The sequence below is a fragment of the Glycine max genome, chromosome 11 (genome assembly GCF_000004515.6).
Source record: "Glycine max cultivar Williams 82 chromosome 11, Glycine_max_v4.0, whole genome shotgun sequence".
Taxonomy (NCBI): Eukaryota; Viridiplantae; Streptophyta; class Magnoliopsida; order Fabales; family Fabaceae; genus Glycine; species Glycine max.
This window is the reverse complement of record NC_038247.2, coordinates 14,489,426-14,506,092: the sequence shown is the minus strand read 5'-3', so window position 1 is coordinate 14,506,092 and position 16,667 is coordinate 14,489,426. Positions and strand designations below refer to the sequence as shown.

At 31.9% G+C, this 16,667-nt stretch overlaps 3 protein-coding genes across 4 annotated transcripts in view; all 3 read right to left on the bottom strand.

The window, feature by feature from the left end:
* LOC100812351 (nipped-B-like protein B) overlaps positions 1 to 3,384 on the bottom strand; it is a 5,055-nt gene extending 1,671 nt beyond the window's left edge. Inside the window, exons 1-5 of the mRNA XM_041006814.1 lie at positions 3,170 to 3,384; positions 2,358 to 2,736; positions 1,389 to 1,406; positions 1,156 to 1,299; positions 965 to 1,059 (exon numbers count right to left, since the gene is read on the bottom strand). Coding sequence (XP_040862748.1) covers positions 965 to 1,059; positions 1,156 to 1,299; positions 1,389 to 1,406; positions 2,358 to 2,713 — 613 coding nt within the window. The 5' untranslated portion in view covers positions 2,714 to 2,736; positions 3,170 to 3,384. The remainder of the gene's footprint in view (positions 1 to 964; positions 1,060 to 1,155; positions 1,300 to 1,388; positions 1,407 to 2,357; positions 2,737 to 3,169) is intronic.
* A 2,165-nt stretch (positions 3,385 to 5,549) lies between these two features.
* LOC100811814 (uncharacterized) lies at positions 5,550 to 11,545 on the bottom strand. 2 transcript variants are annotated; one of them, XM_041006981.1, is made up of 5 exons: positions 11,528 to 11,545; positions 10,409 to 10,506; positions 6,414 to 6,486; positions 6,276 to 6,331; positions 5,550 to 5,830 (listed from the first exon to the last, which is right to left on the bottom strand). In XM_041006981.1, the coding sequence occupies exons 2-5, from the start codon at positions 10,438 to 10,440 to the stop codon at positions 5,716 to 5,718; spliced, it is 276 nt and encodes a 91-aa protein (XP_040862915.1). In that variant the 5' UTR covers positions 10,441 to 10,506; positions 11,528 to 11,545; the 3' UTR covers positions 5,550 to 5,715. The 2 variants fall into 2 exon arrangements, with proteins under 2 accessions (XP_040862915.1, XP_040862914.1); XM_041006980.1 differs by lacking the exon at positions 11,528 to 11,545 and adding an exon at positions 7,036 to 7,125 and having other exon boundaries at positions 10,409 to 10,601.
* A 2,505-nt stretch (positions 11,546 to 14,050) lies between these two features.
* Positions 14,051 to 16,240, bottom strand: LOC100811286 (uncharacterized). Its single transcript, XM_006590987.4, has 4 exons — positions 16,087 to 16,240; positions 15,884 to 15,979; positions 15,328 to 15,548; positions 14,051 to 14,550 (listed from the first exon to the last, which is right to left on the bottom strand). The coding sequence occupies exons 2-4, from the start codon at positions 15,971 to 15,973 to the stop codon at positions 14,247 to 14,249; spliced, it is 615 nt and encodes a 204-aa protein (XP_006591050.1). The 5' UTR covers positions 15,974 to 15,979; positions 16,087 to 16,240; the 3' UTR covers positions 14,051 to 14,246.
* Positions 16,241 to 16,667: the final 427 nt, after the last annotated feature.

The window sequence follows — 16,667 nt, the reverse complement described above, 5'->3', positions numbered from 1 at the left end:
TACAGATAAAGGGCAATTAATTAGCATGACATTAATCTGTGCATATATTTGCATCCATGCCTCCAAAACATCCATCAACAACCACCAACCTCTAAAATAAGGCTATGTTTGGTAAAACTAGCTTATAAGGCTATGTTTGGTAAAACTAGCTTATAAGCTAGGAGCTGAAAAGCTGGAAGCTAGCTCAAAGCTTATAAGCTAACTGATTTAATTGAAAGTGTTTGGTAAGATTAACTGATAAATGTCAAATTACATAAAGGACATTAAATTGTGCATAGGGTTTATTCAACAAAAAGGGGAATTTTTGCTTTTAAAAATTGAATTGATAAAATAAAAATCATGCAAGGAAACGAATTAGGTCATAATTTTATAAAAAACATAGAATAATTCAGCAAATAATTGTAACTTAATATTTTATTTTTTTGCTCAGCAAATAAATAATATATAAATATAAATATATCAAGCACAAGAAGTGCATAATAATACAGCTAACAGTTTCAAAAAGCAATCAGGCTTTCATAACCCACTACCCCAATGAAGGAGAAACGTATCTTTAGCATATACACCAATTATATGCATGGAGGAAGATACAATCTCACAAAAAACATCTAACCAATAATTAAAAGCAATACCCTGTGGCTTTTCCTACACATTCAACGTTAATAAATGCCACCAAAATATTGACACCTAACCAACTTAACATTTACAGCATTTAACCATCTTCAATGTGAAATGCTATAAATGCCACCCCTTTCAGAAAAGACCCACCGCCAGTGGTCTCCCATATGCTCATCATAACAATCATAATGGGATTAGTAAATACACAGAGAGCCTCATCATCCCAGCCTCATACCAACTTTGATGACCGAGCCATGCCTGATATTTTCCCTAACCCCATGAATGTCAGCACGCCTACCCATTGGATTCTGGCCTCACTACTTCATATGTCAACATTCAGACTCACCAAATAACACAATAACCACTTCTGTCATTCCATAAACTGTGCACTCGTTAATTGTAAACCATATAACAAAATCATTGAAATCTTCCTCCACGCCTCTTCAACACAGTCGAATGCAAGCTCCAGGATTCATTTGCCACTATACAAAGGAAAACTCAATCGAAGTTGTAAATTGTTTTATCCAAGATTCCAACCTTATGCAGAGAACATAATATCTTGCAAGTTGCAACACCTCCATCTTATCAAAAACACCATTCTTGAAAACACAAATGTTCCTATTTTTCCAAATATTCCACATGACCGATGCCCAAACAATATTCCACAGATCAGCTAATTCTCTATTTGTACAGATTAAACAATGTTGTAGAAAATGCATAGCAGGATCCTCCGGTAGAACAGAATTCAGATTAATCCAAGAGTAACAAACCTGCCATATTTGTAGAACCTTTGTGCACAAAACAGAATATGGTTCACAGATTCAGATCCAGAATTACATAAAGGACAGAAAACATTTGATGCACCCAACTGAATATTCCTCAACAAGGGGTTTTGCCTCATAGGTAATCTTCTCAGAAAAGCTCTCCAAACAAAAAAATTAACCTTCAGAGGGATCTTCATTCTCCAAACCTGAGATAAGTTGCCTTGAACTTGTGGTCCTTTAAAGATATCATACAACTGCTCATATGCTGAACTTACTGAAAAAAAACCCTGGGTTACTTCCCTTCCATATCCACTTATCAACTTGATCTCTTTGTTGTGACATGGCTCACCTACCTTCCAACTCTTCCACCATGCTTCTTTCCCAATCAAACCACCCTCTTCTCCAACTTACTTAAAACCCACACCCAAACTTCTCCATCCCAATGCACCAAATTAGAAATATTTCCTTGTTGGTTATCAGAATTGGGGAAAAGCCTAGGAAAAGACAAAGTCAAGCTTTGTTGACCAATCCAAGCCTAGGAAAAGACAATTTAGTTTATAGGAGTTTGTCAGCTATGATTCTAATCTTTAGGATGCTTCTGAGGTAAATATAATGATATTGATCTTATCATCTAAACTTAAGGATGTTATCAGTTTGTTTTAAGATTACAATATTGTTAGTATTTGAATTTTCTGTTACACTTTAGTTCTATTTAATTTATAGAGTCCAACAACAAAAGTTTAAGTGATCCTCCACGTAACATTTTTTTTTCTTTGTTCTCAGATCAAGTTTTCTAAAACAACAGTAAAGATAAGGGGTAACTAAAATGGCAGACACATATGATACATAAGGAATGCAAACACATGATACTTGACTCAAAGGCACACACATCAATTCACAAAAATAAAGAAGTGCAAATTGAAACAATATTATTTCACAACCCTAACAGAAGCATCAAAATTCAAAATCAATTACTTCTTATCTGATGCAGACACAGACGCAGGTCCATCTGTTTCCTTGGAGGCAGTGGCGGCTTCCAAATTTTGACGAGCCTCCACGAGCTTTTCAGCAATCTCCGCATCGGTGTAGCCCTGATCGATGAGCTTGTCTTCAAGGATGGTGAGCTTGAGTTGAATCTGACGCTTGCGGTCATGCTCAAGGATCTCTTTGTTGGGCTTTCTACTAACACCAGCAGTGCCCTGATCCGCCTCAAACCCCTTCGTGTTCTCAGCAACCTTCGAAATCTTCGGCTTCACAAAAAACTTATTGCTCTGAATGTACCCATTCGTACCCGACCCTCTTGGGGTCTGTAACCCTATTCCGTTGTACATGTCAACACCCACTGAAATTAAAACTGAAAAAAAAAAAAACAATGAGAAAGAACGAAAGGATTAGAAACCCTAATGTCAAAGTTAATTTAGAGATCTTAAAGTTATCATACCAAAGAAAAAATCACATCTGATGCACTGAACAACTTAAGCACGAAACAAAGAAATTAGGTTTTTATTGTAAGAAAAAAAGATTTAATCTGCAACATTCATTGCCGTACACTTGCACATAACAAGTAAACTAACTACTACCCAGGAAAACCTAATAACAGAAGTATGGAATTTGTATAAAGGGGATTTAATCCAATTCGTTAGCTAAAAAAAAAAACATGGAATTATGTTTCTTGGATTCAATAATCATGGCGTTGAACGTCTTTCACAGGGTGATTTGGAATTAAGCAAGATCACTTTTATTTTAGAGAAGAGAGTTTGAGAAAGAAAGAGAATTGAAAATTATACCTAGAAAACGTGAGGAAAGACAGAGGATGGCGTTAAGATCAAGATTTTGGTCGGTGAAATGGTCGTAAGTGCTTGATTTGTGAATAGGGCAATTTGATTTTATGAACAAACAGGGTGTCGATATTTTTTGTTCACGTTCAGGGCTTCGGAAAGAAGATGATTGATGAATCGATGGTCCTAAGCTTTGCTATATCCACTCCTCTTTAAGGGAATTGAGCCCAAATTTATTTTTATTTATTTTGGTTTTTATTATATCTACTCCTCTTTGAGACATGCTAGCTGACCATCTCTTACACTTCTTTTTACTAAGACTCTCTTAGAAATCACAATTTTTTTTTTAAGTTTTGTTTCTCATTTACTTATTGTGTTTTTAATTTTATATTAAATGAGAAGTACATTTTAGGATGATGTTTAAATTTTTGTATTTTTCAAAGTAGTTTCCAGAATCCACATTTTGTATTTCAGAAAGTACTTTTTGAAAGTCAAAAAATTCTATAAAGTACTCTTCGAAATTTAATAAAAAGAATGTTTTGCATCTATTTCCAAAATCCAAAAAGACAATAATCTTAGCAAAATGACACACAAAGAAAGCATTTTAATGTCTTTTATATCCCATCTCTTAAACCTCTAACCAAATTATACAATATGTACAAACTATGTATGGAGATGGAGATCTCAAACTTGTAAGCATTTTTCTTAATTTGTGGTAAGAGAATAAAGTTATAAAATTAGTAAAACCAAGAAAGTGAAGAAGAAAGGAAAACCAAAACAAGATAGGGGAGAGTGTGTGCCACTTTGAGGGAATAAAGATAATTTGAAACAAGAAGGTTATTTAAGTTTTTAAAAGAAGAATCAGGGTGTAATTAGAAAAAAGAGAATGAATATAGCAAGGGGTTTTTTCTTCCTTTTCTCTTTTTCTAATTTCATTTGCGGGACCTCAATTTCAGTCCAATTTAGCTTCTCTTCTCTCTTTTTTGTTGTTGTTCTAGACATGACAATGGGGCGGACGAATATGGGTATTGTCTCCTCAATCCGTTACCCCGACTCTCCAACATATTCTCATACCCGTACCCCATACCCGACGGGTTTAAGTTTATTGGCTCATCCCCGTACCAATCGGGTATCGAGTATCCCCGACCCCATCCCATACACGATTCAAATTAGAAAAATATTTTTTTTTTTTTGTAAAAAAATATTAAAAATTTGATTTTAGAAAAAATAAATTGATTGTTAAACATTTATTTTTAACTACTTATATATCAATAAATTTATTATAGCGCGTGTGTCTACAAAAATAATTAAGAAAATAATATTAAATTATGTAAAAATTCTAAAATAAAATTAAATAGTAATAAAAATTCTATGCATTTTGATTAAATTATGCAAAAATTCTAAAGATTTTAAGTGGCGGGGTGGATTTGGGTTCGGGATTGGAATGGATCTAGTAATCCTATACCCGTACTCGTACCCGACTTTTGGTTATCGGAAAAAATCCGAACTCGAACCCATACCCGGTCAACTCGAATATTACCCATCAAAGTCGGAACGGATTCAAACGGGTACCCACGAATATAGATTTTCTTGTCATGTCTAAGTTGTTCTTTTTTATGTAAAACATAATATACAATATAATAAACTAAAGGATAACAATAATAAAAAATATTAAAAATATAATTTAAAAATAAAAAAATAACATAATAAACTAAAAAATCATAATATATGATATAACAAATTAAAAAATAACAGTAATATAAAATATATAAGTATTTTAGATAGGGAGCGTAAGATCTTATGATCTGAGTTACAAGTTTTTATTCTTCTCTTTTTTTTAGATAAGATCTCGATTTTAACAATATTAATGCTGACTAAGGTTGATAATGATGAATAATTTTAGAATTTAGAATTAATCGTTTTTAGTAATTTTTCTTAACATATCTTTTCTCTCCCTATATCTTTTTCATCTTTATTTATAAATTAAATTTTAACATTTTTAAAAAAAATTATCAATAATTTAAATTGTTTATAATAAATATAAAATATAGATTATTTGTTCAAAAATATTTATTTCTTGCACATTTTAATTATCATATAATTAATACTTTTTATAAATATTTATTTTTTTATAAATATTTATTTATTATAAATTTTAGTTATTTAAATAAATATTTATTCTGTTGATGATTGTATGGACTAAAATACTAGAAGCCTATTAAATAAAAACTAGGTTTATATATATAATCATTAAAAAAAACATATTTCTTTAAACAAATACAATATATTAAAAATTTCTAAATATAAGAAAACAAGTGTCATGTTTGTCTGTGTCATGTCAACAATTAGCATTCAGGAATTGAGAGTAGATAGTAGTAGAAAAAGATTATTAGAGTGACTAAGCATTACATATTAAACCCTTGAAACATCATGTAATACAAATTCAAAACAAAGTGAAAATCTTTTCCTACTTGAAAGAAACAAATAAGGGTACATTCAGACAGTAAAAGTCATAGTCCACTTCAACAATCCAACATTCAATATATGAGGAGACGTCACAACTTCATTACTTGACCAAATTCTTCAATAGTTTTGGTGGCTAGTGTCAGGACATCTACAAAAGCACTAAATGATGCCCGAAGAAATCTGGCTTCTGTTGCCTCAAAGTGCCTGAATAAGAAGAGGATTGAAAGGAGAGAGAAGTAAGATTTAACATTCAGCATGTCCTTGAAGCTAAATTAACTAATGACAGCAGCAAATGAATCCTTTTAGATAAAAGTCAGCCTAAAATTAATGACTAACAGAAAGTGCTCATATTGCACATGATATATTTAAAATTGTAGTCATTGTCATAATGTCTTCATGAAAAAAACAATTGCAATCAACCCAAACATGATACAGACTCTCGGGTATCTTTAGATAGCAGCATTTCATAGACAAAATTGATAACAATAAAAACTTCACTTGAGCTATCAAAACAATGTGTTTTATATGCTAATATCCTAATTTACTCCTAATAACAAAATAACATTTAACCAGCAAACGATGCACTCTATTAAACCGAACATAAACTCATTTACAAAATCTTTCAACTATTAATACCAAAGATACTCACACTGATAGCTTTCCATCAGACACTGTCATAAGTCGTTTTACTTTATCAGGCTGTAACTGCACAAGGCACAAAATTACATTAAAACTAGTTGAAAACGATTGGTAAAGCATTGGAAAGCTCATGTCTTCAGACAACCACCTCTTTGTCAACTGCTAAGGCAGCATACACAATGGAAGCATTCTCCTCCGATCCAAAATACATTTCCATGTCACTGTAATTATCATTCCATTTTTAACAACAGACATTTGTTAGTATTAATTTCAGTACACAAGGAAAACCTCAGCATTTTCGAAGCAAGCTTTTTTCATGGTAGTGATTCTTTCAAGTTCAACAAATTTGCACACAATTGATGTACATATATTCACCAGATCAGATGATTCTCTGAGAAGCCCAGGCTCTGTTTTTTTTGGTAAGAACTTCGGCTCAGTGCCTTAATGGAATTGAATAACACTTATACAACCTGGTGTTCTATCAGTTACATAGTCCTAATTCTATAATATCATTAGTAGCCCAAGAACTAGGACACACAACAAAGTCAGATGCAACAACCAAAAAAAGAAACTGAGAAATACCAAGCAACTGAGCAAATTCAAAACTACTCTCAGCATTCATTTATTATATTATAATCTAAGAAGTACAAATATGGAAAGACTACACACACAAAAAAAAATGCAAGTGTTAAAAAAAACTTCGTACCCCATTGCCCAGAGGCTCTTCGCTATGCGAAGGTATGGGGGAGGGATGTTGTACGCAGCCTTACCCTTGCATAGGCAAAGAGGCTGTTTCCAGATTCGAACTCATGACCAACAAGTCACCAAGGCACAACTTTACCGCTGCACCAGGGCTCGCCCTCAAAAAAAAAATAAAAAAAATGCAAGTGTTAATTGTAATAAATCTTTTGTCAATAATAAATTACATCTTTGTTAATCTGTTAGTAGAGAATTTAAAGTTTTACCGAACAGGAGGGTTATTAAGGTATAAGCCATACCAAATTTTTAAATATTTTCCTTTCCTAATATTGTGAATCAGCTATAAATTTCTCCTTTATAAATCTGTCCACATTCTCTAAGAAAAGCTACGTACAAAATGTGAACCATTTAAAAAAAAAAAACACAAGTGCAATGAATAACCAAAATATATATTATTACACTAGTGCAAAGCTACAGCTAACAATGAAAAATACACTTCAAGTTACAGGAAAAGACACTATCAAAACAATGCATACATAAATTATAGACATATTGTTTAAGATGCAGTTCAGACTAATTCAAGCTCAAGCCTAATAGCAAGGAGAGAAGTAACCTTGCTCTGAAACATTAGAAAAGAAAAAAAAAGTGAGTGGAAGACTCAGTAGGGAATTTCATTATTTCTCCTTTGGTTTTGTTTATTCAAACAGGATTTGATTTGTCGGTTCCATATTCTCCATCCTAGTTTCCATTGTAACACATGTGACGACCATAACAAACTAATAGGATCAAGGACACTGAATACCAGTTGTAAGGTACCAAGACTACACGAAAAATGAATGAGAGAACGATATTTGTATGGGTTTCGATCAACTGATCCAAGAGCCAATGTATATGAATTCAAATATGTATCCAGAAGAGCAATTCAAGAGTGCTCCCCTCTCCCAAATCTAGTTCCAGGTCCCAACCCCCCTAACATATCACACATGTAAAGTCCCTTCCCACTAACTCACATGAGCCTCCCTCCCTCTCTTAATTCTGATTAGATGCATTGCCCCTATACTTCCTTCTCTTGTATACTGACCTTGGGCCTATGTGTGCCTTGGACAGTAACAGAAAATAACAACTTTATTCAACCAGGAAGCAGCTCTTGTGCTGTTAAAAAAAACACAAACTTCACTAAACTGGTGTTGAACTGCACCAAACTTAACTAAAAAAAACTGAACTATTTTTAATAAAAACTAAACCAAATTGTTATACAGTTTGGTTTTTAAAAACTGAACTGTTGATAACCCAAACTGCTAAAAACTGACTATACTTGTGAAATTTAAAGTGCATTTCAACTTTTTCTAATTTGAAAGTTATGTATTCCCTGCATGATCAGGGGTTGCAATTGCTTCCTAGTCTCTACTGTCTGACGAACTTTTTTCTCCCCTCGCATCCTAGTTGGGTTCTTAATTATTTCTTTTTATATTACAATCTAGACTTGCATCTTTCCTTATGTTTTTTTAAATATTTGTTCGCCTGAACTGTTTTTCAGTTCGGTTCGGTTCAGGCAAACTGTTTTTGCAGTTCAGTGCAGTTTGGTTCTTTTGGCCACCCCTGACCACAAGCAGTGGCAAACAACAAAAAGACACATTGAATGAATGCCCTGCCTCAAAGGAGTCAAAAAGGGACAAGGAAGGGCTAACAAGACAGATGGAATATATGGTGTTGTGAACAGAAGCATGGAGGGTGGCGTGGACCCTACACGTTGTGCCATGTAATAAAGAATTCTAAACTTTGAAATTTCTAGTTCATTTATTTGCATTATAGGTTTAAAACCAATGGACATGTATTCATTTGATCTTTGTGGAATTCTTTAGCAAAAGGGCACTTAAAACACAAATTAAGATAAGTTTCAAAAGTTGGTTTCATCATGCACTCATACTTTCAAACAGTTAGAATGAAAGCGGACTTTAAAGTTTTTTTCACTAGATAGTTCCTTGTCACTACCATCTTCTGTCCTAGAAGCTCTCCCACTTTTATCTTCTTACTGTGTCAATATCACCATTCTTATTAATCTTTATATTTCAACAAGCAAAACATGTAATAAAATGCACCATAAAAGTTATCTATACAATCTTGGCTAAATTTATTTTAAGCAAGAAAATATATTTGGGCAGCAATGTGACTTATGACCTGGGAACCACTGCCAAGATGAGATATATCAGAGCTTCTAATTTCACATCCTCACAATTAACTTGTCACCTAAGAAGATAATCATTTGATAACAGACTTCTACAATTTCCAATTTATTACACTTCTAAAAGTATGCATCTTATTGTATTCCAATAGCATCTAAACATCCTGCTGGGAAAATCAAAAGGGTACATAACTACATATAAAATATATGTTGTCCTTTACATGTTCAGATCAAGATTATCAGCCATGAGTTTGCAACGAAATAAGATAAAGACATGAAAAGAAAGGCTTCTTAAATGTGATTCCTGTCTGTAATCAAGAGAGGTATGACTAAAGTTACCAATTTCTAAATAAATACCATCTCACTACTAAAATATAAGACCAGTTCCAAAACGGAAATCAAAAGCATAATGCGAATACTCCAAAATGCGAAATAAGAGTCTTCATTACCTGAGATCCTATGGTCAAATCTCAAGGAACAGCATGGTATATACATACATACAAATACACACACATATATATAGCACTTTTATTACCTAAATTTAACAAGGATTCTTTGGATGACATACAAAAAAGAAGGATCTCAATATTTGGGCAATTTAGAAACCAAATTCAAATGTTAACAAAAATCCTTGAAACATTTTCATCATTAAAGTATTACTCTCTCTTCTACATAGTCTCTAAAGTAGAGAAATTATATAAGTAATCCTCCAAGTATTACATCATGCTAAATAGTCCTCTAAATATTGGAAAATCCTTCAAACCAGTCCTGAACATTGGTAAAATATATATATATATATATATATATATATATATATATATATATATATATATATATATTTAATACTTTAAAGACTACTTATAAAATTTCATTACTTAAAAGGAGAGATTATAATAGTTGAGGGACCAAATTGATGGTTTATTCCAAATCCTCCGGAAATAAGAAATTAGAGTCACTCAAAATTCTCAACAACAATAATAATAACAACGACAACAACGAACTTGAAGAAAAGAATAAGTTATGAAACAGTAGGAGCGGGAACAATGCAAATATCAAGAGAGAGATACACGTGTTGCATCATCATTCACAGAATGCAAAAACCTAGAAGTTAAAACTTGGTTGAAAAGGTATGTAATGTATATATATATATATATATATATATATATATATATATATATAGAGAGAGAGAGAGAGAGAGAGAGAGAGAGAGAGAGAGAGAGAGAGAGAGAGAGAGAGAGAGAGAGAGAAAGAGAGAGAGATACCAGCTAAATTCCCATTGTGGTGGTGTAGCCATGTGTGACCCGACCGGGTTCAAAGCGTGGACTTGCTCTGATTGCAAAGGAAGCGGAACGTAGGCAGACTACAGAGAGAGAGTGAGGGAAAAAATCAACAAAATTGTAAAATAGGGTTTCTTTACGGATAAAACAGACAAAAGGTGGGAAAGGAAAACACAAACTGATAGTTTTTTTTTTTTTTGACTGAACACAAACTGACATAAGTATAACTAACTATTTGTGTTTTTTTTTCACATATATTTTCCTAAAGACATAATTATTATGCTGAAGACACGTTGCACACTAGATTCTGATTTGCCATTGTAAAAAAATAAATCGTCTTGATATAAAATTATTCAAAAAATAAAATAAATCTAATGTTTATTATCGTCAGTTTCATTAAATATAATATTGGATCATTGTTGGTCTAAAACAATTATACATGAGGAAAAAATTGAATATGAATTTGTGTGCTAAATAGATCCCATCACATGTAACATGTTAATGCAGCACGCATCAATCCCCTAATTTACAAATTGGTGATTTCGTTCTATTGGTTAGATTGATAACTAACCATGATTAGTAGAGTTATTAACTTAATTATAAATTAATTAAAAATCATAATTATTAAAAAAAACTTTAATTATAAATTAACTAATAACAATGAATTGGTATCCAAGCTACTAACATGAGGATTCCAATTCTGAAATTGAAATCAATGGCTCCATGCTTTTACCAAGACCTAAACAACATATTATCTCTTAAATTGTGATGGCAGCTGCGGTTGCTCTGCGGTAAGTTAAAACCATGTCTCCAACGTAAAATAAAAAAAATAAAATAAATAAAGTCCATTGATAGATACAATTAACTAGCCCCAAAAGCTTTGCTCAGACAAAACAAGTTCCTTCGTTCTGCTATAAATTGTGAACAAAAACTGGAAATGCAGAATTAAAAAGCGCGCAAACACAAATCGAATTTAGTTACGTGCTTTCATCTATGGTTTGGCGTCAAATATTCAGAAAAGATACAGAAGATACATGACGGAGCTTCGACCTTACGACATAGCCGTAAGCAAACACACATTAGAGAGAGAAAAGAGAAGCATACGTAGAAGTCGCAGAGAGATTAAAAAACAAATTGGATTTAGGGCAATACGAGAGTCGAGATATGAGGAATAATCAGTGAAAGTGGACAAAGAAGAAAGACAGTGGCAGTGTGGCACCGTGCGTGACGGCGTGACTGTGAGGGTTTAGGGTAGAAGGATAAAAATATAATAGAAAATATTTCTTATAAAAATATATTTTAATATCTGATTAATTTTTTAATAATTAATGGGCTTTAATTAATTTATAATTAAATTAAAAACTCATTTAATTACTAGTTAATAATTTAACAAATGAATCAAAATGGTAAATTTATAAAAGTAAAGAAATCAAATGTTTCAATTAAAAATCAAAAGGATTAAAATCATAAATTTAAGAAATTAGAAATTCAAAATTGTAATTTAGCTAAAATATTATGATGAAAAATGAATTTTTTTATTAAAATTCATTTAATTTGACAAATTTCCCGCAATATATAACTTGTGTGTTTTTTTTATAACTTTTTTTACAATATAATATTATAAAATAAAAACATTATAAAATAAAAACTTGTACCAGCATAAGTACATAGAGATAAATAAGTAACTTTTTTCCTTATTTTCTTTCTTGGATGATCTTCTTTCTTCACTATCTAGTACTCGTCAATTTGAAGGGTGAGGTATTTACAAAAGATATTATGATACTAAAGTAAGATCTCAATCGAAAACAATAAATGATAGTATTAAATGATATAAACATTGTTTTATTTCGATATTCTTGTAACTATTTATATATACCTTAATGGATTTTGAATCTATAGGCCCTTGTGTATCATTTAACCTTATTAGATAATGTACTTCTAATCATTGTAGGGGTTTTAAGTCATCCCTTAATATTATGTTATTAAGGTAATTATGTAAGGTATTGAAAGTATTTAGGTGTTCGACTTAGTTAAGTACCTTTAAATGAAAGGATCATCTTTTTGTGCAAGATGTTGAGAGTATTCAGGTGTTTGATCTAATCGAGTATCCAAATACCTTTAAAAGAAAGAAACATCTTGAAGATTTTGAGAATACGTAGGTGTTTGACCTAGTTAAACACCTGATTACCTTTTAAAAAAAAAGACATCTTATTGTGTAAGATGTTAGGAGTATTTAAATATTCAACCTAACTAATTACTTAATTACTTCTAAAGAAAAATTATACTTTAATATTTTAAAGATGACAAAAAATATATTTAAGTATTTGACCAAGCCTGAATACCCATACACTATAAAACTTACTTAATTACATTTTATGTGTTTAGCCCTCCAACAAAAACTCTAGCTCCAACATTGATGGTAGCCATAGCGTTAAGAGTAAATCATTATTTGTATCTTGTAAGAATTGAAACAGTACCTAACTCATCGTAGGAATTGAAAATCTATCTTTGACAATAACACTTTCTTAAAAAATGAAGACAATAACAATGTTTTTTTTTTTTTTGCTGAATAAAAGACAATAACAATGTCGAGTGCGCAATAATAAACCCAAAAACGTCATATGCCAGCCTTCTTTCTCAAATTGTATATTACCCATAAATTCATAATGCTATTAATACACTATCCCACAAACTGCTAGCATAGTCCGATGCTTATTTTTTTCTATCCTTTTTATCATTGTCATACACTTTAAGTTATGATAAAACTAACTTATAAACTAGTTGAAATCAGAAAGCACATAAGCTAAGAGTTCAAAAACTAAAAGTTAACTAATAAATATCAAATGATGTAACAAAATATTATATTGTGCACAGGATTTAGTTAACAAAACATAAAATTTTCTCTTTTAAGAATTAGATCTGTAAAATAAAAATCATGTGAGGAAACATATTAAATCATATAATTTTAGAAAAAATATAAAATAATTCATCAAATAATTGTAAAATTGATATAATTCAAAAAAATTATAACTTTAAGAAGCAATGTAATAATGATAATTGGTGAGTTAATTGTCAATGTAATAATAACAAAAAAAAATAAAATAAAATTTAAATTGAATAAAAGGATAAAATGAAATTTCAAATAAAATAATAAAGATAAAATTGAAAAGAAAAAAAAAATAACTTATAAGCTAAATTATTTTCCATTACTACTCAAACAAAACGTATACTGGACAATCTTATCTTATTTACAAGCTAGTCAAATCTCCTCAAAAGTCTTACCATATTTTATGTCTCTACCTCCTTTTAGCTAAAATCAAGTACGCATATCTGTACAAGAACAAAATTTGCACGGTATATTCTGGATTAAAGTTAATTTCAACATAATAACCGTAGTAAGCTATAAATAAATAAATGTATGAAAATACTAGAATAGAATCTCCATCATAATTAATTAGCCTACAGAACTTATGTGATCCAGTGATTGTCGCAGTCAACCCCAGTCACCTTAAAACTACAAAAAAAAAAAAAGGGGGCAAAAAGATCCACGCCATCACAAGGTAGCCCTGAAATAAATTTGTGTAAAATTCAAAGAATAAAATAAGAGACTTACTGACAAGGAATCCATTTTCTAAACAACTATGTTTTTTTTCTGCTTTTTTTTTCCTGCAGTACTAGTGCTTAAGCACACAACAAATGTTCACCGAGAACAACCGTTAAAAATATATATATACATTCAATATTTCACGGAATTGTTGGGCATGATTAAAAGGGAACTACAGAAATACCAGATGCAACACTTATTTCTACTCTGCAGCACACTTCAGGCACTACCCTTCAGTCCTGAATCGGCATCATAATAAGCATCAGAGGAGGCTGCACCAAATTCACCCTTGTCACCATCTTCTTCTTCTCCAAAGAAATCCTCACGAGCATTGCCAGCTAACATAAGGGCAATCAACCAAAGGAGAGATGAATCAAGGGATAGAAAGGCGCCGCCTCCGAGGAGACCAGTTTTGGCTGTAGGGCATTCATAGCTGAGATTCTGGTGCACATTGCGTGTCAGGTGAATGTGTTCTGTGATTGTTGGCCATAACAGCATAGCTGCAGCTAATCCAGCGGTGAACCTAAGTGAAGACACCATTGCACAGAAGAAAAGTCATTTATAATAGACATGACAAACTTTTAGTACCCATACATGAGGTCCTAGGTTCAAACCTCAGTGTGACTATTGTGCACAAAAAAAAAAAACACTCATAGTCATCGCATTTTGAAGTAACATTAATCAAAAGTCAAAACCATATTACCTATGCTTTTTTTTCCAGGCAGTACAGGTTAGTTTCCAACATCAAGTGCAACTAATGATGCCATTATGATCCACAGTATAATCTTTTGCAAAGTTTTTTCATGGCTGTTTATGAAAAGAAGTTCGTCTATTACCATTCTACATTTATCATGTCCACAAAGTAGGTGTATTCTACTTGGACCAACACACAAGTATTTTGCATTTACATTGACCAAATGGATACCCATTTTTAAAAAAGCAAAATGCCTAGATGGTATATTGAATCACAGTAATCGAAGTAGGCAGAAAAATCCAAAAGCCAATATCTATGGCACACAAAAAAAAAGTATGTTAAAATATTACTGAGAATTGCTTATATAAATCAAAATAGCTAAACCCTTTCATAGTGGAGAATAAGATCCAGAAATTTAATAGTAGTATCAAACAACACCCCAAGAATCAACTCCTAGTACAATCAGTATATCTATCTTTGAATATTCCATTTCCATGAACAAGGGGAAAAACACTTAAAAAGAAGTATCACACGTTATAATTTAGTACCTGAAAATTTAGTCATGAAAATTGGTAAACAGAGTGCTTATAAGGTAACAGTACTTACAAAGAAATGTTGAAGAACACTGTGAAAGTGGTGTGCTTAAACAGAATCCCTTGTGGAATAGACTTTCCTTTGTAAGGGTAAAACAAAGACATATACCCAATCACAGTGGATGCAACAAGAAATGCTGTAGAAAGATACCCCAATGCAACAGTTGGATCGGCTGGGTACTTGCAGGTGACAGAGATACCATCCGAACCAGGCACGGGTGTTCCAGCCACAGGCTGTAACAAAACAACAAAATTATTTTTATGTCTGTGTATGTACACGCACGCACAAGGCTATATCTAAGTTTTGTCCTAACAATTTCCATACATAAAAAATTGATGAAGGCTTCATATTGCAGTATGTAACTGTAATTGTGGCTGCAATATTATTAATGTTGTATAAGTCTCCAGAACCCACAATCATGACCACAATCACCACATCAATTTTCTGCAATATGGTTTTGGTTCTCTACTTCTTTCCACAATCACAATTGCAATTTAAAACTTTGTGAATTTGCCATAGAATATACTATAGTTCAGAATTCAACATATTTGGGGCATCATTACATTACCTTCTTGTTTTCAGCAACAACTCCCAAAATGAAGGACACCACACCCAACAGTGACACGATCAAAGACATTTGTTTCACCGTGGCAGCCATAGTGCCCTGCAACAACCCCAATTATTCACATTCAGACAACAATAACAAACAAACAGAGGAATTAACAACAAACTCTTTTTTTCTTCATGCGAGAAACAAAGAAAACGACGTGCCTGATATGCGTAGAGGGAGATCTTTGAATGAATTCAAAGATTCGAAGCGTTAAGCGCAGAATTCAAGATCCCCCTTGCTTCCTCGTTGGTTTCGTTGGGGGAAGACACGCATAAATGGACGAGGATACGAGGAGCCAAATATTCGGTGCCATATTTTAGTCGTAAAAATTGTCACCTAAATAAGTCAACTCTTTGCTTTGTTGGCATAATATTAAAATCGCGTATTTGGATTAGATATTTGGCTACATTCATTCCTTTTTTTTTTTTACTTTCCTTTGCCACAAGGTAATTTATTACCTATGTGTAAGAAAAAAAAACATCATAAATTAATTGTTATTTTTATTTTTTAACCTAACATTAGTTATACTTTTCTCACTTATATTTTTTAAAATATTAACCGTAAACAAAAAAATATATAAATAAATTAATATTAATATAAGGTTAATTTTGTAAAAAAAAATCATATGTTTATTATTTAATCCGTGTAAAATAACTTAAGACAATTATTATCGAAAAAAAACAAACTAAAACAATTATTATTTTGGTACTGGGTGAGTACAACTTTTTTTCAAAAAATGAGG

Excerpts from the sequence above, each read along its gene's own strand:
- LOC100811814 (XM_041006980.1), bottom strand. The coding sequence starts at position 10,440 with ATGGCTACACCACCACAATGGGAATTTAGCTG. Across the intron at positions 7,126-10,408 it reads CCACAATGGGAATTTAGCTG|GGCGAGCCCTGGTGCAGCGG; the intron begins GTATCTCTCTCT and ends TTTTTTTTTGAG. Across the intron at positions 6,332-6,413 it reads CCTTAGCAGTTGACAAAGAG|TTACAGCCTGATAAAGTAAA; the intron begins GTGGTTGTCTGA and ends TGCCTTGTGCAG.
- LOC100811286 (XM_006590987.4), bottom strand. The coding sequence starts at position 15,973 with ATGGCTGCCACGGTGAAACAAATGTCTTTGATCGTGTCACTGTTGGGT. Across the intron at positions 15,549-15,883 it reads TTGTTGCTGAAAACAAGAAG|CCTGTGGCTGGAACACCCGT; the intron begins GTAATGTAATGA and ends GTTTTGTTACAG. Across the intron at positions 14,551-15,327 it reads GTGTTCTTCAACATTTCTTT|GTTCACCGCTGGATTAGCTG; the intron begins GTAAGTACTGTT and ends GTCTTCACTTAG.